Source organism: Trachemys scripta, chromosome 13 (assembly GCF_013100865.1).
Source record: "Trachemys scripta elegans isolate TJP31775 chromosome 13, CAS_Tse_1.0, whole genome shotgun sequence".
Taxonomy (NCBI): domain Eukaryota; kingdom Metazoa; phylum Chordata; order Testudines; family Emydidae; genus Trachemys; species Trachemys scripta.
In genome coordinates this window covers 12,242,700-12,263,929 of record NC_048310.1, presented here as the reverse complement: position 1 = coordinate 12,263,929, position 21,230 = coordinate 12,242,700, and the positions used below count along the sequence as shown (strand labels likewise).

At 39.5% G+C, this 21,230-nt stretch overlaps 1 protein-coding gene across 1 annotated transcript; it reads left to right on the top strand.

The window, feature by feature from the left end:
• The first annotated feature begins 448 nt into the window (after positions 1-448).
• CENPN (centromere protein N) lies at positions 449-21,209 on the top strand. Its single transcript, XM_034788480.1, has 10 exons — positions 449-651; positions 2,135-2,180; positions 6,411-6,470; positions 7,011-7,087; positions 9,261-9,431; positions 12,100-12,201; positions 13,017-13,074; positions 14,364-14,476; positions 18,654-18,777; positions 19,105-21,209. The coding sequence occupies exons 1-10, from the start codon at positions 481-483 to the stop codon at positions 19,218-19,220; spliced, it is 1,038 nt and encodes a 345-aa protein (XP_034644371.1). The 5' UTR covers positions 449-480; the 3' UTR covers positions 19,221-21,209.
• The last annotated feature ends 21 nt before the right edge of the window (positions 21,210-21,230 follow it).

Here is a 21,230-nt window from a genome sequence, read left to right as displayed (position 1 = left end):
GATACTCCCTCAAAGGAGCAGATGTCCTAAGCCTCGGAAATACGCTGATTCTTTGCAGTGTGTACATTAGAACTGCCAATCAGACCAATGATACCCTGTTTCCCCGAAAATAAGACATCCTCCGAAAATAAGGTCTACTTACAGTTTTGCCTCTCGTTGTAATATAAGGCATCCCCCGATAATAAGACCTCCCCGATAATAAGACCTCCCCGATAATAAGGCATCCACTGATAATAAGGCATTTTTCATTTCTGAAAAATAAGACATCCCCTGAAAATAAGACCTAGCGCATCTTTGGGAGCAAAAATTAATATAAGACACTGTCTTATTTTCGGGGAAACAGGGTATGTCTCCAACAGTGGCCAGTACTAGAGCTTCAGCGGGAGTATACAGCACAAACCAGTCGGAGTGATCCACACCCCACCTTCCGTCGTCATTGGCTTATAACTGTTTAATATTGCTTTTTAAAGTGGCTTCACAATGGATGAGACAGTTGCTGAGTATATTAGAAGGACTGTGCTGAAAATCCCACGCCATCAAATCATGGAAATGCTAACGATGTGGGAATTCCTCTCCAAGACTCAGCTGCAAACCATTAACGTGCGTCAGCTAAAGGAAAGAATTTCCCAAGAAGTGGTGGAGCTTTGTGAGGTGATAACATCCATTGTGAATGGTCTGTCTGTCTGAAACATTCTCATTCTACTTGCATAATGGCAGGATGGTATACTAGAAGCATGTATTGGTGTCTTTGTAATGTGTGACACACATTTAAGAAGGAAAATATTCTCATTCTCAAATTAACTTTATTTTCCTTAATCCAGGCACAGGTTAATAGTTTCCAATCTGAGAAATATAGTGCATGAATACTGAGTTGGCCTAACTAACTTCAGTGGGTGCACAACTGGCCCATAGGAAGGCACAGTTGGACTCAATTCTTCCTTGCTCTTTAATTGAATCATAGATTAGAGCCTGCTATTGTTAACAATTACTCAAAGATTTATGTATTGGCACTGGGTAGATTCCAACCATTCAATAGGGATGGAGCTGTTCTGAAGTTCATCTGTATTTGTGAATATGAATGTTAAACATATTCTATCTGGACATCTAGAAGGCTAAGACATGTTATTCCTAAAATGCTGTCTCTCCTAAGGAGTAGAATGCCTATAGTTTTTTATTCTTCTGGAATTCTGTAGTGTTATTTCTGAGGTTTGTGGTTTCTGTTTTGACAAACAAGCACATTAGATGGAATAATTTCCTCTGAAAGATTTGTTTTCACTTTACTTGGTGTAAAACAAAATTTCTTCATATGACACTGCTTGTGATAATGTTCCACAGTTGGGGCCTTATCCTACAATTGTATTTGCATGGGCAGACCCCTGGGCTGGTCTCTGTGGAGTCTGTTATCATATCTGCCCTTAAATTCTACTGTTTGTTACACAGTTTTAAAGGCATTGGAATCTCATGATTCCACAGATCTCTTATCTATAGTATTAATATGCAAGCTTCAGGTGCAAGCCAAAAAGACTCGCTGAACGCCATAAATAGTATTGTTAAACTCCTTTTAGTGGGATAACAAATGCCAGGTTCAAAATAGCGAGGGTGTTTTGTAGAAACTTCTTTACTCTGTTCCTAAGAGTATCTGAGATTCTTCAGATGGCATGAATTTTTAAAAACTAAATAAAATTGATGGGAAGAAAATGATAGTTCAGCTTTTACTTGGTTTGGATAATGAAACACTAGTCATTTTCTCTTCTGTTTATAATAAAGTTTAGTTAATTTCACTTACTGGGTCTTGTGTACTAGTTCAGAATAGCAATGTTTAAATTGCAGCCTCTGCAGAGGGAGTGCATAAGTCCACTCAAATGTTTTCAATTTTTAAAAGAAAATTATGACTAATACTGGGTTGGCAAAACCTTTTTTTGACTGTATGCTCTTTGTGGCAGGGAGTTTGTCTTCCAGTGTTTAGAAACTGCGAGCATTCTGTGGCCATTAATGCAATCTAAGTAATTTTAACAGTATCTACATTCTGGGGCTAAAATTCCAGGCAGTGTTTATTTAAGCCGCAATTTTAATGAAGTGCTATAAAGAATTCTGGCTCTACAGTTCACCATGCACTCTAAATATTTTCTTGCAGGAAAACTCTGCAAGTATCAAGCAAGCAGCCATTCTAGACATGATTTGTAAGTTAAAAATACCTTTTCTTTATATTTTGTCTGACATTATCAAATAACTTCTAATTCAGAGAATTGCCCTTCTGAGATATTGGTATGTTAAGAATGGTCTGACCTAGTATGCCCAATAGTCAATCTAGCCCAGGATCCTGTCTTCTGACAGTGGCCCATGCCAGATGCTTCAGAGGAAATGAACAGAACATGCAACTTAGAAGGTGATTCATCCCCTGTTGTCCAGTCCCAGCTTCCAGCAGTCAGAGGTTTAGGGGACACCCAGATCATGGGGTTGCATCCCAGACATTCTTGGCTGATAGCCACTGATGGACCTATCCTTCATGAACTTATCTAATTATTTTTTGAACCCAGTTACATTTTTTGGCCTTCCCAACATCCCCAGGCAATGAGTTCCACAGGTTGACTGTGCGTTGTGTGAAGTACTTCCTTATATGTGTTTTAAAACTGCTGCCTATTAATTTCATTGGGTGACACCTGGTTATTGTGATATGTGAAGTGATAAATGACACATCTGTGTTCACTTTCTCCATTCTGTTCATGGTTTTATAAACATCTGTCATATTATCTATCCTATCCTTAGTGATCTTTCTTTCTGATCTGAACAGTTTCTGTTTTTAATCTTTCCTTGTACAGAAGTTATTCCATACCCATAATCATTTTTGTTGCCCTTCTCTGTACCTTTTCTAATTCTAATGTCTTTTTTGAGATGGAGTGACCTGACCTGCATGCAGTATTCAAGATGTGGGTGTACCATGGATTTGTATAGTAGCATTATGATTTTTTTCTATCCCTTTCCTAATGGTTCCTAACATTGTTTGCTTTTTTGAGTGCTGTGCATTGAGCTGATGTTTTCAGATAACTGTCCATGATGACTCCAAGGTCTGTCTTCTTGAGTGGTAACAGCTAATTTAGAGCCCATCATTTAGACTGCATGGTGGGGGATTATGTTTTCCAATGTTCGTTACTTTGCACTTATCAACATTGAATTTCATCTGCTATTTTGTTGCCCAGTCATCCAGTTTTGTGAGATCCCTTTGTAATTCTTTACAGTGTGCTTTAGACTTAAATATCTTACATAATTTTGTATTGTCTGCATACTTTTCCTACCTTGCTGTTTACCCCTTTTTCCGCATCATATATGAATATGTTGAACAGCACTATTCCTAGTACAGATCCCTGTGGCATCCTGTTATTATCTCTCTCCACTGTGGAAACTGACCATTTATTCCTACCCTTTCTTTTTGCCTTTTAACCAGTTACTGATCCATGAGAGGACCGTCCCTCTTATTCCATGACTGTGTGCTTAAGAGCCTTTGGTGGGGGACCTTGTCGAAGCTTTCTGAAAGTCCAAGCATACTATATCAACTGGATCACTTTGTCCATATGCTTGTTGGCACCCTCAAAGAATTGTAATATATTGGTGTGGCATGATTCCCTTTTACAAAAGCAGTGTTAACTTCCCCAACATATCATGTTGATCTGTGTGTCTGATAATTCTGTTTTTTACTCTAGTTTCAAACACTCTTCCCGATATTGAAGTTAGGCCTGTAATTACCAGGATCGCCTCTGTATCCTGTTTTAGAAATTGACATTACATTAGCTATCCACCAGTCATCTGGTACACAGGGTGAGTTAGTAGTTCTGCAAGTTCATGTTTGAGTTCTTTCAGAACTCTTGGGTGAATGCCATCTGGTCCCGGTGACTTATTACTATTTAATTTATCAACTTGTTCCCAAACCTCCTCTACGGACTGTCTCAGACTGAGCTATCAATCAGATTTGTCCTGTAAAAAGAATGGCTCAGGTATGGGACTCTGCCTCACTTCCTCTGCAGTGGAGGCCAATGCAAAGGATTCATTTAGCTTCTCCTCAATGGCCATGTCTTCTTTGAGTGCTCCTTTAGCACCTCAGTCATCCAGTGGCCCTCCTGGTTGTTTAGCGGGATTCCTGCTTCTGATGTACTTAAAAAAAAATTTGCTGTTAGTTTGTGTGTTTAGCTAACTGCTCTTCAAATTCTTTTTTTTTGGCCTGCCTATTTATACTTTTTATACTAGAGTTTTTGCTCCTTTCTATTTTCCTCAGTAGGATTTGACCTCCAATTTTTAATTTGCCGTTTTGCCTCTAACTGCCTCTTTTACTTTTAGTCATGGTGGTTTTCTTACTGTGTGGGGTGGGGTTTTGTTTGTTTCTTATTTGGGCTATGCATTTAGTTTGAACCTCTGTTACGGTGCTTTTAAATAGTTTCCATGCAGTTTGCAGGCATTTCATTCTTCTGACTATTCCTTTTTATTTCCATTTAACTAGCTTCCTCATTTTTTGTGTAGCTCCCGTTTCTGAAGTTAAATGCTACTGTGGTGGGCTTCTTTGGTATTCCTCCTTTACCCTCAGCCCCTCCCCAAAGATGTTAAATATAATTATAACATGGTTGCTATTACTGAGTGGTTCACTATTCACCTCTTGTTCAAGATCCTGTGTTCCACTTAGCAATTAAGTCAAGAATTGCTTTTCCCCTTGTGGGTTGCAAGACTGCTCCAAAAGGCAGTCATTAATCTATTTTGTCCATTTTATATAAAATTCTAGGGAATCCACAAATCATAAATGTTTGCCCATATGTTAACTGACTAGAGATGACTAATCCTGTATAACACTGAGGTTATAGATCAAATCCAAGACTTTATTACAAATTTAGGGAGAAAATGTTTGTCTCCAGTATGATCAGCACACTAAAAACAATATTGTCTTGAACATATGGTACTTCTGGGGGAATTCTGTGCCACTGCAGAATTTTGCAGAATTCCCTGTTTTCCCCACAGAATTTATGGCCGCCACTAGGGGATGCTGGACTCTGCAGAGCCTAGCTTGCAAGGAGTGTAGTGCCCAGCCTGGCATGGCTTAAGGCTGCATGCTCTTTGATCCTCATTCTCCCGGGTTGGGAGCGGGCCTGGGAGACCCAGCCAGCTCTGGCAAAGGGTGAGGAAGGGCAGGGCTGCACTACAACATCTCCCCTGGAGGGATAGTGAAAAAGTTAGGGGGTTAAAAGGCAATGGGGGTGCTGGTGTCTGGGCTTGGCTGTGCCCCGTGGCTGGGCTCTGGGGGGGGGGGGTTGGGATGCTGGGGGCGGCACCCGGGCGGGGCTCGGGGGGGGGGGGCAGCCCCGTGCCTGGCCTCTGGGGAGGGTGAGGGGGGCTGGTGTCTGGAGGCCGCCCTCTGGCTGGGCTTGGAGATGGAGGCTGTGGGCTGCCCCACAGCTGGGCTCAGGGGCTGATGTCTGGGCTGGGGGCCGCCCTATGGCTGGGTTCGGAGTGTCGGGGGCCGGAAGGTGCCCCATGGCTCAGCTCTGGGTTTGGGGTGTCTGGACTGGGGGGTGCCTTGTGGCTTAGCTCGGGGGGGATGGGAGTCCAGGGGGAATGGGCTCTGGGGGCCTCACACAGCCCCCTCCAGCATCCCCCAACTGTTGTTGTAAGGGTTTCTTTAACTCTCTACTCCTGGGGGAATCTTTTTTGCTGTTGTCTGTATTGTTCACACCTTTGTTGACAGCTATTTTGAAATAAATTTCCAAAATAATTGAAACTGGAGTGATTTATATTGTGGTGTTTTGACAAAATATGCAGAAGTTTGCAAAAAATTTAATTTTTTGGCACAGAATTCCCCCAGGAGTAATATGAGTGTTAGTTTAATTCAGACAGCAGCGTATGGCACATCAGCTTCTAATAATCAAGGTGGATCTCTAAATTCAACATAGATATATAGATATAAACTTTTGTTTATGTGGAAAACTGAAGTATAAGTGATTCCAAAATGTTTTGTTGTGTGTTGCTCTAGCTGTTTCCTGTACATTGATAACTCTTTGTACTTACAAGTTGGCAAACTCTTGTAAGTCTTTCTTTTTTCTCTAATTGCCCAAAACAACTTAATTCAAGTTAAGAAAGAGTTTTGGTAACTTACATGTAATCCTTTTTAAAGAGTGAATTGGGAGGAGGTTACCTCGTTAATTAATTAACCAAAATACAACAAATTTTAATGTCTCCTGTATAAAGATGTCTATTTTACTTGTAGACTAGAAGCTACCTGCAGCTTAGGACAGTCTTGATCACTAGGACTTTTTTTTGAATTTGAGGACAATTGTTTGAAAGTGATCTGATCACAAATAATGTATGTCAGTAGTTTACTCAAAACAGTTAAGTTCCATGTTGACTGCATCATTGGACAACTTTTGTCTCCCCAGACAACTACACCTATCGAAACAAGAAAGTTTGGACTGTTTACCAAATGACCAAAGCAGCGGGTAGGTAAACATTATTCTCTAAAGATACCACCTCTACAGGATTCTCACTCGTAGGAAAGGTCCTTCATTTTTGGTTTTTACATACCCTACCCTACCCCAACCCAACCCCAGGAAAATTCCTCAGTTTTATAAATACCATTATTCAGTTTGTACAGGTTCCTCCTATGCCCTCAATTTTGGACCATTCAGGTGCATGAAAATACTGATTTATGTTAGGAAAATCCAATACATTATATTAAGTAGATGTATTTATGTTGTTAATAAATTAGTCTATCTGTTAAGGTGAGACAGTATAAGGGAAGAGACATGTATGCACGTGTGTGTAGTATGTCAGTGCTCACATCCTAAAAAAAGAAGTGCCAAAACTCCCCGGAGAGATTAAACTGACACTATTTGATCCATTTAATGGTTACAATAAATGTTTAAATTCTTGGGTTGATGCTACAGCACTGTAATACCATTTTGCTGTAACAGACCAAATTGTGTCTAACAGTCATAATTTTGTGTTTACAATAAGTGGTATCTTTTCTTGTATAACAGGTGAAGAAACTGACTCTTTTAACTTGGCAGATTTCAAATACAAATTTAAGAGAAGTCTTCGGTCAGCTCTGAAAAATGTAAGAATAAAACCATTCTAAATGAGTTGCAACTCTGCAATATAAAGGGTGGTTATTATATCATCTTTAGGAAGATAATTCTTGATTTGACCCTGCTTTTTAACCAAAACTTGAAGTAAATCTGTAAATTGCTGGAGTTGGGGGGGATTGTATTTGAAATACCAAGGAGAAACTATATATATAGTAGTAGTGTTTACCTTCAGACTTGCTTTTTTCTGGTTGACGGAAGTGAAAAGTGGCAGAGTTCTGTTGTAAAATATAGCATTACCTGTTTCAGGCTCCAGAGAAATACAACTGTATTTCCAATTTTGTATGTTTTCAGTACTAAGTAACACTCTATCTACTGCAGGGGTTGGCAACGTTTGGCACGTGGCTCGCCAGGGTAAGCACCCTAGCGGGCCGGGCCAGTTTATTTACCTGCTGACGCGGCAGGTTCGGCCGATCGCGGCCACCACTGGCCGCGGTTCACCGACCCGGGCCAATGGGGGCGATGGGAAGCCGCGGCCAGCACATCCCGCGCCACTTCCCGCCACTCCCATTGGCCCGGGACGGCGAACCGCAGCCAGTGGGGGCCGCGATCGGCCGAACCTGCCGTGTCAGCAGGTAAATAAACTGGCCCGGCCCGCTAGGGTGCTTACCCTGGCGAGCCGCGTGCCAAACGTTGCCGACCCCTGATCTACTGGCTAATAATTGAAAACCAGTTTGAGTCTGTACATCAGAAAATACATAAACTAGATTAAATATAGCTGAATCAGGCTTCAAAAAACATTGCTAGATACAAAAATGGAATGTTGCTCATATAGGCCAGAAGAGTGCAGTGTTTCAGGACAAATACATCTGAGACTTTAAAGCTAGGGTGTTCATGTGGCCTAGATATAATTGATATTGTTCTAATCTGTCAATCAATAAAACAACTCTGTTAACTAATAATATATAAATATACATCTCTCACCAAACAATCTGAGTGGAATTTGAAGTAGCCATGTAATTTTTTTTATCAATAAGCAGAAAACAGAGGGTGGAAGTGGGAGGGTGTAACACTATTCTGAAGTTAGCACCAATAGTAAAAATGGAGTCAGAAATAGTCTTGCACTTGGTCTCTGGCTTATGCTTCAATTTATTATCTCTAGTGGGCATATTTTCTGTGTTTTAGAGTTTTGGCCCTGATATTGTTATATTTTGGCAAAATTTTACATTGTCTAGTAGACAGTGGTGTTCTTGGGTCACATACTATATGAAGTAGTGTCCAACATGTGACCTCGGGAGCTACTCATGGTTATCAAGAGTGAATGTGTATGAAAATTTTGTTTGTTCTAATTATCAGTTTAATGTGTTCCTTTCATCAGTATATGAAACACTTGTCACTATTGGAGGGGGACGCTGCTTCCTTAGCAGACTTGGGAGCTTTGTGAGCAGCTGTTTTCTTTCTTGATGCAACTGCTGAGCAGTTTGCCTGCATTGCAAGGGAGGGAGAAAAAAAATGACTGACTGGCCAATTGCCTCCTTCCCTCCCCCATTAGAAGCAGTATAGGAGCTTGACTGGCTCTGCCTGAACCTACGAGAGCACCTAGCAAAGAGTGGCTTCCATTACCTACACAGCCACTACGGGTAACTTGGTATGGGTGGGTGAAGCTGAAAACCAATAACCAGTTGAACAGCAACCTGAGTGGTAAAAGGAAATGGAACAGGGCAGAGAAACTACCCCAAAGCATTGACTGTAGACCTTGACCTCTCTGAAATATATTCAGTCCTAAGGCTGAAAAACTACTACTGTAATGTAACCTCACCTGTAAAATGGGTAGTGAAATAGACTCATTAGAATGGAAGCACTTGGGTTACGGTCACTAGTGCGCCACATAAAATACAAAGGTATTACTGCTATCTACCTTTGCTTCCAATAAGGGTGCTTGCATTTATTTAAAAAAAAAAAAAGACGCCTTCTAATGTAAAGATATTTTCTAAACACTACAGGCTAAATTCTATCTGGTGAAAGAATGCTGTGGAAGTCAATGGGATATGTCTCTTTCATTAGAAGTGGCATATCACATGTTCACATATAGTACCTAACTGTAATGCGTAAACACAGGGGAACAGTTAACCCACACAACGTTAGTTTTGGTGTCTCCTGATTTGAGCGCCTAACTAAATTGTAGCTTTTGATTTTTCTAATCAGGTGACTATCAACTTCAGAGAATATGAGGATAATGCAATATGGATTCGAATTGCTTGGGGAACACAGTATACAAAACCAAACCAGTACAAAGCTACTTATGTCGTGTATCACTCGCAAACTCCCTATGTCTTCATTTCCAGTCTTAGGAGCAACATACCTCTGCTTTGTCAGGTATAGAGCAAACTTGACTGTTATAGATCTCCATCATGTTGTTTCTAGTTATCAAAAGAGGGTTGTTGAAAGTGTGAGGAAACATCGCACTGGAAAATCTGGAATGTAGTTGTTTGGTCTGGAAACATAACACAATCTTTAGATTAGATCTCTAAATGGAGTTCACTAGGGGCATTCAGAGGCACAAGTGCATACGTGCATTCAGAGATACCTTCTCAGTATTGGTGCCCCTCTCATATACCACTTTAAAGTCCATACCAAAACTCCTTAAATACAAACCACTTAGAATAACTGCCTTTAAGATTTTTCTCTTTATTGAAATTTTATTTAATATAGCGAGTTTGTGCTTTTACTAGACTATAATTTTAAATATCTGAACCGGATGTGCTTGTGTTGAGGACCTGTTAACTTGCAAGATATCTTTACTTCATATCTTTAAACTGAATTGCTACAAGTGGCCACATGATGGGTCTTAAAAGCTGGCTTAGAGTAGAAATGATAGTTACTGACAAAAATAGGGGTCATGTCCTATGACTGCCTATTAAAACCACATATTATTGGCGCTTGTCCCTATTACCTTTGTGACCTTGGAGACTGGCAGTGGATGTTCTAGGTACAGTAGAACATCAGAGTTACAATCAATCTCCATTCCCAAGGTGTTTGTAAATCTGAACAAAACGTTATGGTGTTTTTTTCCAAAGTTTACAACTGAACATTGACTTAATACGGCTTTGAAACTTTACTATGCAGAAGAAAAATGCTGCTTTCCTTATATTTTTTTAGTAGTTTAGTTTACTGTACTGTATTTGCTTTTTTGTCGTCTCTGCTGCTGCCTGATTGCATACTTCCAGTTCCAAATGGGGTATGTGGTTGACTGGTCAGTTCATAACTCTAGTGATAGTAACTCTCAGGTTCTACTGTATTCGAAATATGAAAGCAAATTGCAAGTACAGTTTTGTATATTCTTAGGGTGACTACTAAGCTTCTGAAGCCTTGCAGTATGAGAACAGGATGTACTGGCTCAAAGAATGAGTATACTGAGTGTCCAAATTATTGACATTAAGATCATGGGGCAGATCTCTGAGATCTTAGTTCAAATTCTTGGAAATTTACCTTTCCAATAACATAACCTTTAACTTCTAATAATCCAGGAGAAAGACCTGGGTGTATTAGTCGATGTCCTGTAATTCATTCTAGAATGAATCAGGCTGGGTATTTCCAGGATCGATAGGGAAGTACTAATGCCATTGTATACAGCATGAGTAAGACCTCCTTTGGATTACTATGTACAGTTCTGGTAACCCATGTTCAAGAAAGAGTGGGCAAACTTTTTGGCCTGAAGGCCACCTCTGGGTATAGAAATTGTATGGCGGGCCATGAATGCTCACAAAATTGGGGTTGGGGTGTCGGAGGGGGTGAGGGCTCTGGCTGGGGGTGCGGTTCGGGGGTGGGGCTGGGGATGAGGCGTTTGGGGTGTAGGAGGGTGCTCCAGGATGGGACTGGGGTTTGGAGAGCAGGTGGGGGATCAGGGCTAGGGCAGGGGGTTGCGGCGCCGGGGCCTGGCTCAGGGGTGCAGGCTCCAGGCGGCCCTTGCCTCAAGAGGCTCCTGGAAGCAGTGACACGTTCTCTTCTCTCCCCCGCTCCCGGGCTCCTACACTGAGGCATAGCCAGGTGGCTCTGCTGCGCACTGCCCCTGCAGCTCCTATTGGCCACAGTTCCCGGCTAATGGGAGCTGTTGCACAGCGTGCGGAGCCCCCTGGCTGCCCCTAAGCCTAGGAGCCAGAGGGGGGATATGCCGCTGCTTCTGGGAGCTGTGCAGAGCGGCTGCCTGGCTGGAGCACCGGAATGGGGCAAACCCCAGACCCCACTCCCCGGTGGGAGCTCGAGGGCTGGATTAAAACGGCTGGTGGGCCATATTCGGTCTGCAGGCCGTACTTTGCCCACCCCTGGACTAATACAAACTGGAACAGGTTCAGAGAGAAACTATTAAAATGATCAGGGGAATGGAGAATCTGTCTTATGAGAGGAGGTTAAAAGAGTTTGGCTTGTTTAACTTAGGAAAATGAAGGCTATGGGGGGATACGATCATGCTCTATAAATATATCACGGAGTAAACACCAGGGAGGGAGAAGAACTATTTAGGCTAAAGGCTTCTAGCGATCAGAATAGTGTGGTTTTTGGATCAGCCTTCCAATACAAGAGTGCAGCGGGGTGAGTAAATAACCTACCTAGTTTTAAGATGGAGCTTGATAAGTTTATAAACAAGATTATGTGACTGGGTTGTCTGTGATAACAAGGGACTGGACTCAACCCATGAAGTCCCTTCCAGTTCTGTATTAGTAAATTCATATCTTACCGTGCAATGAATCAAGCTATCCCTAAGTATGCACATAATAATGCAGAGCTTAGACTACACTTCCATTTTTTTTATTTTTGGTGGTTGGGGTCTTTTCTTCAACTGTAAATTCTCTGCTTTACTGAAAAGATATGGCAGCCTGTTTAACTTTGCATTTTTCAGATATGAGAATCCTCTTGCGTGATAGTGACTGAACCTACAATTTTATAGCTGAATAAAAATGTTGCATTAACCAGGAATGTGTTACGTTTTATTGTAAATAATGGTGACTTAAGAAGTAACGATAAAAATAATTTCAATTTTTATTTAAAGGCACTGGTTCATGCTTCCAATTACCATGACATCCATGAAATGGAGCTCCGAAGCCGTTGTATAGACTCCCTTAAAGATATTGTGTTCAAGAGGTATAGCCAGGTGAGTCACTTTACAAGTTTATTCTAAGATAAGTCTTGGTTTTTTTGTTTCAGGCCTGGCTCTAAACTTCCTAGCAGGTGGGGAAAACCTCTTCCAAGAATTCATCATGTTACAGTAATACTGAACTACTGAGGTGGACAGCCTTTCAGTAAGGTAACATAAAATGGTGATCTAAAACCTAGTTTCCCACCTACCGCTTTTTAGAGGCATTCCTGAATTATCAATTAAACTACGACATAGAGTTGGATAAAATGATTTAATCTTAAGGTTTTGTATTATTACTGCTTCATTGGTCTTAATAAAGTACAGGCGAGTCTTATCTTACGTTGGGGTTACATTCCGCTGCCAGCGCATAAAGCAAAAATCTCGTATAGTCAAAATTCCATTGAGTGTAATGACGGGTGGAATCACCGCACTACAGGTACAGTATTTAAATTGTTGTTTTTTCTCTTGTTTTTTTGTTTTTTGCCGACTGTGCAAAGCTGAATTCGCGCATGTTAAATGCGTGTAAGATGAGACTCGCCTGTACTGACTTGGCAACTATTAGAATAGGTATTTACTCTGCTTGTCTAAAGAACACTTCCAAATAGAGAAATGTTTTCTGAGTATAGTCAGGAAAAACGTCACTTTCCAAAACTAGGATTTCGGATTCTCAACTTCCATAATTGGTAAAAGCAAGGAGAGCACTCTGTTTCAGAAGGTTTTTAAAGGAAATCTGGAAACTATTTCTAGCGAGAGCTCCTAGAACTGGAAATAAACTGATTGTAAAGACCTGGTTGTTCCTCCTCCCACACTTTTTTGTATTTTGTTTTTAGACCTTCCAAACATATCACCCAAGACCTCTACAAGAAAGAAATGTTGCTCCAGAAAAGGGTATATGCTTATTTTTTTTTTTTTTTAAATATATGGCCTTTTAAAATAAGCTTTGTTCTGAAATATCATTACTTTTCAGGTTTACGTTCTTAGGTCTTTTTTTAAATGTTTCTTGTTCTAAAGTGCCAAGTAATTATTATATTACATTCATAGTATAGTACAGACACTGCAGTGATTGCTGCTTGCCAGACTACACTTCCACCCTTTCCCAGGCTGGCTGAGTTCTGTTTACTAAGTCACTGAACATCATTTGGATGCTCATGTCGTGGTTCTGATTCTTATACTAGCTTGGCTGGTCAGATAGACTCCACTATCTTACAGTAACTGTTTCTTTGAAATGTTTCATCCACCTGGCTCCTATGACCTGCCCTCCATTCCCACTCATTCTCAGCACAGATTGATTCTGAAGACAAATTAGCAAGTGGTTGGGGCCACACTGCCCTAATTGTCCTTGTGTGGGAGGACATGTAGAGCGCAAGCATAGCCCCAGTGAATTCTGCTGGTCAAAAGAGTTTGGTCTTGCACATATGAGGTGCGTGTTCATGATAAATAGGATCCATGAGGATAAAACATTCAAGGTAGACTTTTTATACAGCTCCTGTAAAGTTTCTTCCCTTTGAGATAACGTGCTTGTTTGATTTCTGGCTGGCTTCTGCAGCGTTGCCTTAACTAAGAAATCCAACATGCAGTTCTGAAGCTGTTACCTTTACATAATGAGCACTTTTGTCGAATTAGAACTTTTTTGTCAAAAAAATAAATTTTTTCCTAAGCTTGTTTTTTAAGTCAGGAAATAATATCTTCACTTATTTATATGACTTACCTAGCACTCTTTTGGCTGTTTGAAAAACAGCTAATGAAATCTAGGTAATTCCCAGAAAGGAATCTTAATAGACAAATTATTTTTTAAATGTCAAACTTCTAAAAGCCTGGATGGATTGATGCTCCTAAAATTAAACTGCTTATAGCATTTGCTTAGAGTTAGGCACATTGTGAGTGTGTGGCACACAAGCATTTACTCCCTCACCCACAAAGTACACAATGCTAAACTTTTTTTTCCCTTTTTGGTCAGGCTGTTTTATTAGTTTGGCGTTTGTTTTAAGTTGTGAATCTTCATATTTCACTAGCTATCTGCCAGATGAGCATTTTGTGCATTCTCTAAAATTTGTATTCTATTCTGGGTATGTCACATCTAAAAATAATTCCCAAAGAAATGGTATGTGTAAATAATAGCTAAACAATGCCATATGAGAGTTAACAGGGTGTGGTGTTGTTTTTTCCCCCTCCTCCAGTGGATCCGAGGATAATTCAAGAAAATAAAAGGGAAAAAGAGAGAATCCAGAGTGTGAATCAGGAGGTCTTTGGTGAGGGTCTCCAACCAAAAATAGAATTTGCACAATATAAGGTGATAAACACGTTTAATCCTTCTAATTTGGTTAAAATGACTAATCAGTAGATGTGTTAAAGCACAGTTGTAAAAATTCTTTAGTTTTTCTTCCAACGTTTTGCACAAAATGTTACTAGATTTTTTTCATAAACTAGTTAAAATTACAGATTTCTAATGCAGAGCTCTTGCTGCATTCGTGGGATCTAGTGCCCAAAGAAGCTACATTTAAAATTCTGGATCATATCTCAGTCTTGCACAATCTATACTAATTGAGTAATAGTAACTTTAATTTGATCATACACTTGGGACCAAAGTATTTTGGATGTTGTACTATAATAAAATGAGATTTTAAGTACTGATGAAATAGAAGTCCAGATTATACAGAGTACAGGTAACACTCAATAGATACGTTGAAAAATATCTGTTCATAACTAAGGCTATGTTTTAGTCATGTGTATTTTTAGTAAGTCATGGACAGGTCACAGGCAGTAAACAAAAATTCACAGCCCCATGACCAGTCCATGACTTGTACTATATACCCCGGACTAAATTTTGGGTGGGCAGGGGGAGGGAGGGACATATCACCACTTTTGGGGAGCTCCCTGAGGCAAGCGCCACCCAGGGCCCTCGCCCGCTCCTGAGCCCCCTCCCACACCCAAACTCCTGCTGCTTGGGGGAGGGGGGCATGGAGGAACGTGGTGCCCTGAGACTGCCCCAGCAGTGGCTGGTGCGGCTGGCCCAGGGTCTGCCTGAGCTGGTCAGGCAGCCCCTAGGCCAGCCGCACCAATGGCTGCAGAGGTCACAGAATCCATGACCTCTGTGACAAACTCGCAGCCTTCTTCATAACAAAACTATTAATTTATCATTAGGGATTCCAAGAGATGACCCTTAAAGTTTTACCATATACAGTGGACATAATTGCGTGTTGTTGTTGTTTTTTTTTAGTGGGGAATTGTTTGCCACATGGGGGCACCCCCGCTTGCATTAAGAAGGTATTCTTCCACCTAAAAATGTGTTTACACTAGCAAACAGGTTGTTGAAAGGCACAAATAAAATAATTGTAATAGGCCCCGTAAACAAACTTTTAAAATGTATGTCCAAGACTTGAAGTCAGAAGTTAATCAAAGCAGCATGTTGGTGCAGCTGCTCTTTTTAAAACACTAACTATAGCTGTGTTAGGAACTGGCTTGAAGTGGCTTGAACCATGCTTGAGAGAAGAATCCAGACTGGAGATATCAGGCAAGGAAAGGAGCAAGGGAAGACACCGGCAGCCAAAATGCTTGATGCGGGTGGGGGAAAGGCCAATAATTGTGGGAGTGGAAATGTGAAGTGAGGAACTGGAGTGAAAGCCTCAGAGAATAGGGAGGTCTGTCCCAATTTGGGCCAGAATTGGATTTTCTAGAGCAGCGGTTCTCAAACTGGGTTGGGACCCAAAGTGGGTCAGGGCCCCATTTTAATGGGGTTGCCAGAGCTGGCATTAGACTTGCTGGAGCCTGGGGCCAAAGCCGAAGCACGGGGGCTTCAGCCCTGAGTGGTGGGGCTCAGGTTACAGGCTCCCTGCTTGGGGCTGAAACCCATGGGCCTTGGTCCCCCTGCCTGGAGCAGTGAAGCTCAGGCTTTGGCCCCCTTGCCCAGGGCAGCAGGGCCTGGGCAGGCTCAGGCTTCAGTCCCCCCCCTTCCTGGAGTCATGTGATAACTTTTGTTGTTAGAAGGAGGTTGTGGTGAAATGAAGTTTGAGAACCCCTGACTAGAGACTGTAGAATAAATAATTTTGGGACATTAGGTCTGAAAAGTCTACCTTGAACAGCTTATTCTTCTGATACTTATAGTCCCTGCCTAATGTATTCTCTAGCATATCTAACAATCTCACAGGAGGCGGTAGATTTTTCTTAGCTAAAACTTGTGATTGGAATGTCTTCTCCCACAATCTAGTTAATGAGAATATTAATCATTTCTGTGTTTAACTCAAAAGGGGTTAAAAGGACTCTAAACTTAAATCATGCTTATGTCTGAAAATGTTTACCTATTACGGTTCCAAGCAACACTTAAGATGATGATAACTGAAAGAGATTAGAGAATTTAATTTGTTTATTTTACGCACTAGTCAGTTTTCTGTTTGCATGAGTCTTTCATTCAGCAAATGGGGAGAATATTTGCTTTAAATAAGAAATTGATTGTGAAACAACAAAAGCCCACAGTCTAAGGGCAAGTATGGTAATTGAAATCTCTTTTAAATAGGGTGTTGATGAATCGCAGTTAACTCACGCGATTAACTCAAAAAAATTAATCATGATTTTAATCGTATTGTTAAACAATAGAACACCAATTGAAACTTATTAAATATTTGTGGGTATTTTTCTAATATTGATTTTAATTACAACACAGAATACAAAGTATACCAGTGCTCACTTTATATTTTTGATTGCGAATATTTGCATTGTAAAAATGATAAAAAATAGTATTTTTCAATTCACCTCATACAAGTACTGTAGTGCAGTCTCTTTATCGTGAAAGCGTAACTTACAAATGTAGATTTTTTTTGTTTTTGAGTGAAATCATGTAACAATGTAAAACTTTAGAGCCTACAAATCCACTCAGTCCTACTTCTTGTTCAGCCAATCGCTCAGACAAACAAGTTTGTTTACATTTACGGGAGATAATGGTGCCCACTTCTTATTTACAGTGTTGCATGGCACTTTTGTAGCCGGCATTGGAAGGTATTTACATGCCGGCTACGCTAAACATTCATATGCCCCTTCATGCTTCTGCCACCATTCCAGAAGACATGCTTCTATGCTGACAGTGCTCATTTTAAGAAAAAAAAAATGCATTAATTACATTTGTAACTGAACTCCTCTGGGGGGAGAATAGTATGTCTCCTGCTGTTTTACCCACATTATGACATATACTTCACATTACAGCAGTCACAGATAACACAGCACATGTTGTTCATTTTAAGAACACTTTCACTGCAGATTTGACAAAATGCAAAAAAGGTACCAATATGAGATTTCTAGAGATAGCTACAGCACTTGACCCAAGATTCAAAAATCTGTAGTGCCTTCCAAAATCTGAGAGGGATGAGGTGTGGAGCATGCTTTCCAGAAGTCTTAAAAGCAACACTCCGATGTGGAAACTACAGAACCCAAACCACCAAAAAAGAAAATCAACCTTCTGCTGATGGCATCTGACTCAGATGATGAAAATGAACATCCTTTGGTCCACACTGCTTTGGATCGTTATTAAGCAAATCCCGTCATCAGCATGGACATGTCCTTCGGTGGTCAAAGCATGAAGGGACATATAAATCTTTAGCGCATCTGGCATGTAACTATATTGTGACACTAGCTACCAACAGTGCCATGCGAATGTCTGTTCTCATTTTCAGGTGAAGCGGGCAACATTATCTCGTGCAAATATAAACTTGTTTGTCTGAGCAATTGGCTAAACAAGAAGTAGGACTGAGTGGACTTGTAGGCTGTAAAGTTTTACATTGTTTTATTTTTGAATGCATTTTTTAAACAATTCTACATTTGTAAGTTCAGCTTTCATGATAAAGAGATTACACGACAGTACTTGTATTAGGTGAATTGAAAAATGCTATTTTGTGTTTTACAGTGCAAATACTTGTAATCGAAAATAAATATAAAGTGAGGACTGTACACTTTGTATTCTGTGTTGTAATTGAAATAAATATATTCAACAATGTAGAAAACATCCAAAAATATTGTTTAACAGTATGATTAATCACAATTAATTTTTTAAATCTCTTGACAGCCCTACTTTTAAATTTAGTGTTTTTAACCTTTTGTGGTTTCCTTTAATACTTAAAAATAAATAAAATAAAGAACACTAACTGGCCTATTTTCAATTTTAAAAAAGGTCAACTGGGTATCTGGTTAGAAGGGATGGTGCCCCGAGGAAGTCACCACTTAGCACCAGGAAATGTTTGACTTATGGTTTAGCACAACAGTTATGACAGCCAAGTTTTAAATAGTAATTGCCTATTTTTGTATTGTGTTAAACTGAAGGGCACGTTGCCATAAATTGGTTACAGGTCTCTTCCCAGTTGAGAAGAGAGAGGACACATCCAACAAAAAAGCAGGGCTCTAGTCTTAATAGTGCCTTGTTTTTTAATAGTATGTACATAAAGGCATATCCTTGCTGATGACACTTGAATGCTTTGTGTTCACAGCTTGAAACAATGTTTAAAGGTGAACCTGAAATGGACATTCTGACTGAAAAAGAACCATTCAGATGTGTAGTCAAATTTTCCAGTCCCCATCTTTTAGAAGCATTGAAATCCTTAGCACCAGCAGGTGAGTGCTACAATATTAATAGGTGAACTATTTTACTATGTTGTCTTCCATTTAGCTTGTATATATTTCATAAGGGATATTTGAGCGGTTAATCTGATTCTGTGTACATATAAATAGAAATTTAGTGAACTACAAGAATTCTTCTATAGGTAACCTTAGCTGATGAGGTCAGATTTGCACAAAAGCATGAGTTTATATGTCTGCTTTGCTTACAGCATTAGTGATTGAACATGGATATTCAATTTATACCTTTTAATCTGAATCACATGTGAAAGATAAAATGGTGGATGAGTTAAGCTATAATTATTTTTTTTCCCTTCCCTCCAGGTATGGCTGATGCACCTCTTTCACCATTACTTACATGCATACCACAAAAAGCCAGGAACTATTTTAAAATTAAAGAGCGAAAAGGCATACTTTCAGCAAGCTGTCTAGGCCCCTGACTTTTTTTACTGCAAAGACTCATTCACAGAGAATTATACATATATAATGTATTTAACTACTGTATTTAATCAAAAGATACATTTCAGAACCATTTTTAAAGCTAATTTATTCTTTGGTAATACCTTGTATCATTTTAAATGATAGTTTACATTTAAGGTAATAGTTTTTCCCTACTGTTCATTTTTAACAAATGGGTTAGCCAATGAGATTGACTAATGGCCTGTCGTCTAGCAGATAGCTGAATTTACTGTTTCAGCCAATTAAACTAGTTCATTGAAGTTCTTCTGTGGATCATAATGTATTTGGTGGATGTACACAATAAATTAGAGAACAGATCTAATCAGAATGCAATAAGTCAAGTAATGTGGCAGATTAGTGTTCTTTCACTGTACTAGCACCACTTAACAAAACAGTTAAGTCTGCAGTCTGTCATCTAGCATCAAAGACATTTAATTCTGAGTGAGAATGTCAGGAGACCAATATACACTACTGGGAAAACTAACATTCTAGCCTTACCTTGATGTTTTCATTTTTCAACAGAAGACTTCCTTCCTGTGACAATATTCTATTGTCATGACTTCATTGATAGTGAGAGGCATTTTTAATGTTGGTGGTTTTTTTTTTTTTTTTTTTTTTAATGAGGTTTTGGGTTTGATTGACTAGCAAAAGCTGGTATCAAACATTTGGTGCATATTTTTCATATCCTTAAAATGGTATTAAATGTCTAACAAACAGATGTGATACGTAATGTACAAGAGGTTTTTAATTATTTATTTTATCAAAAGACTGAGTAACTAGGTATCTAAACAATTAAAGATAGTTACTTAAGTTTCACCATAAGAGTAAGACACTGAAACTTTCTGTTGAAGCAAATTACTTTTTAAGAGTAAATTATAAAGAAGTAACACTCTTAAGATTAAGGTCCTACAAAGTGCATCATTAGGGCTGTGCACATATCCCTAGTTACTACAATATCTTTTTAATATAGCTGGTAAGGGGAAAAAATTCTGACTACTGCATGTGAGTTGCTGTTCATGATGTGTGTGAAATAAGTTAGATGTGAGAGATGCAAAACCCAAGCTATATATACTTAGACAAATCTCTGGGCACTTATCTGACAACAAATACTAACTGTAATAAACTATAAATGGCTGAGGTAATCTGCTAAATAGTCTCATTTGGGCCCAAGTTTAGTAATATATCAAAGCACATGCCCAACTTTGAACATGTCAGTAGTCCCATTGACTTCAGTAGAACTATTCATGTGCATACAGTTAGGCATGTGTTTTGTACCTCACTGAAAGGTAGTCCTTTCAAGATAAGACCATCTGCTACTAATGAAGTCCAAGAGCAAAATTTCCATCTGACCTTAATGGATGTAAGATCAGACCCAAAGTTTGTAATCACCAAGAGCAACAGCCAGTAAGGAACTTGTCTATTTTTAATTATACTTGTGTTTTTTTTCTGTGGCTATTTTGAGATTTCATCATGGGTCTTATCGTAAAACATAATGCAGCTGGTAATACTTTTACTTTGGGGAAGTAGTGTTTCTGAATGCATATCTTACTAGGGTCTGATCCTGCCACACTCCTTGCACACTAAAACTTTTGACTTTGTGTACATAAAGATTGCAGAACCAAGCTAATGTAGTGTTAAAGCAGAAATAGGGTTTGCAGTAGAGTTCTAAGTGTTAATAATTAAACAGCCATTTTGAATTTCACTCATTTAATATTTTAAGCTACAGATGTAATTTACTTGGTTTGAAGATCACTTGTATTGTTCAAAATGTCTCTTAGATTCCGTGTTGGTTAGCAATTTATTGTTGATGTATTTTGTGTATTTGAATTTTTTATTCACTTAGATAATGTCCATATGCAGAGAGAATTTTTCAGAAAGGTTGTGGTATAGCATACTAAACTATTTTGTTAAATTTTGTGTGATTTTGTTTTTGTTACATTTGAAAGGACCAATAAAAATTTAAAGTAGAACTTCTTGTAGAAGTTTGTTTG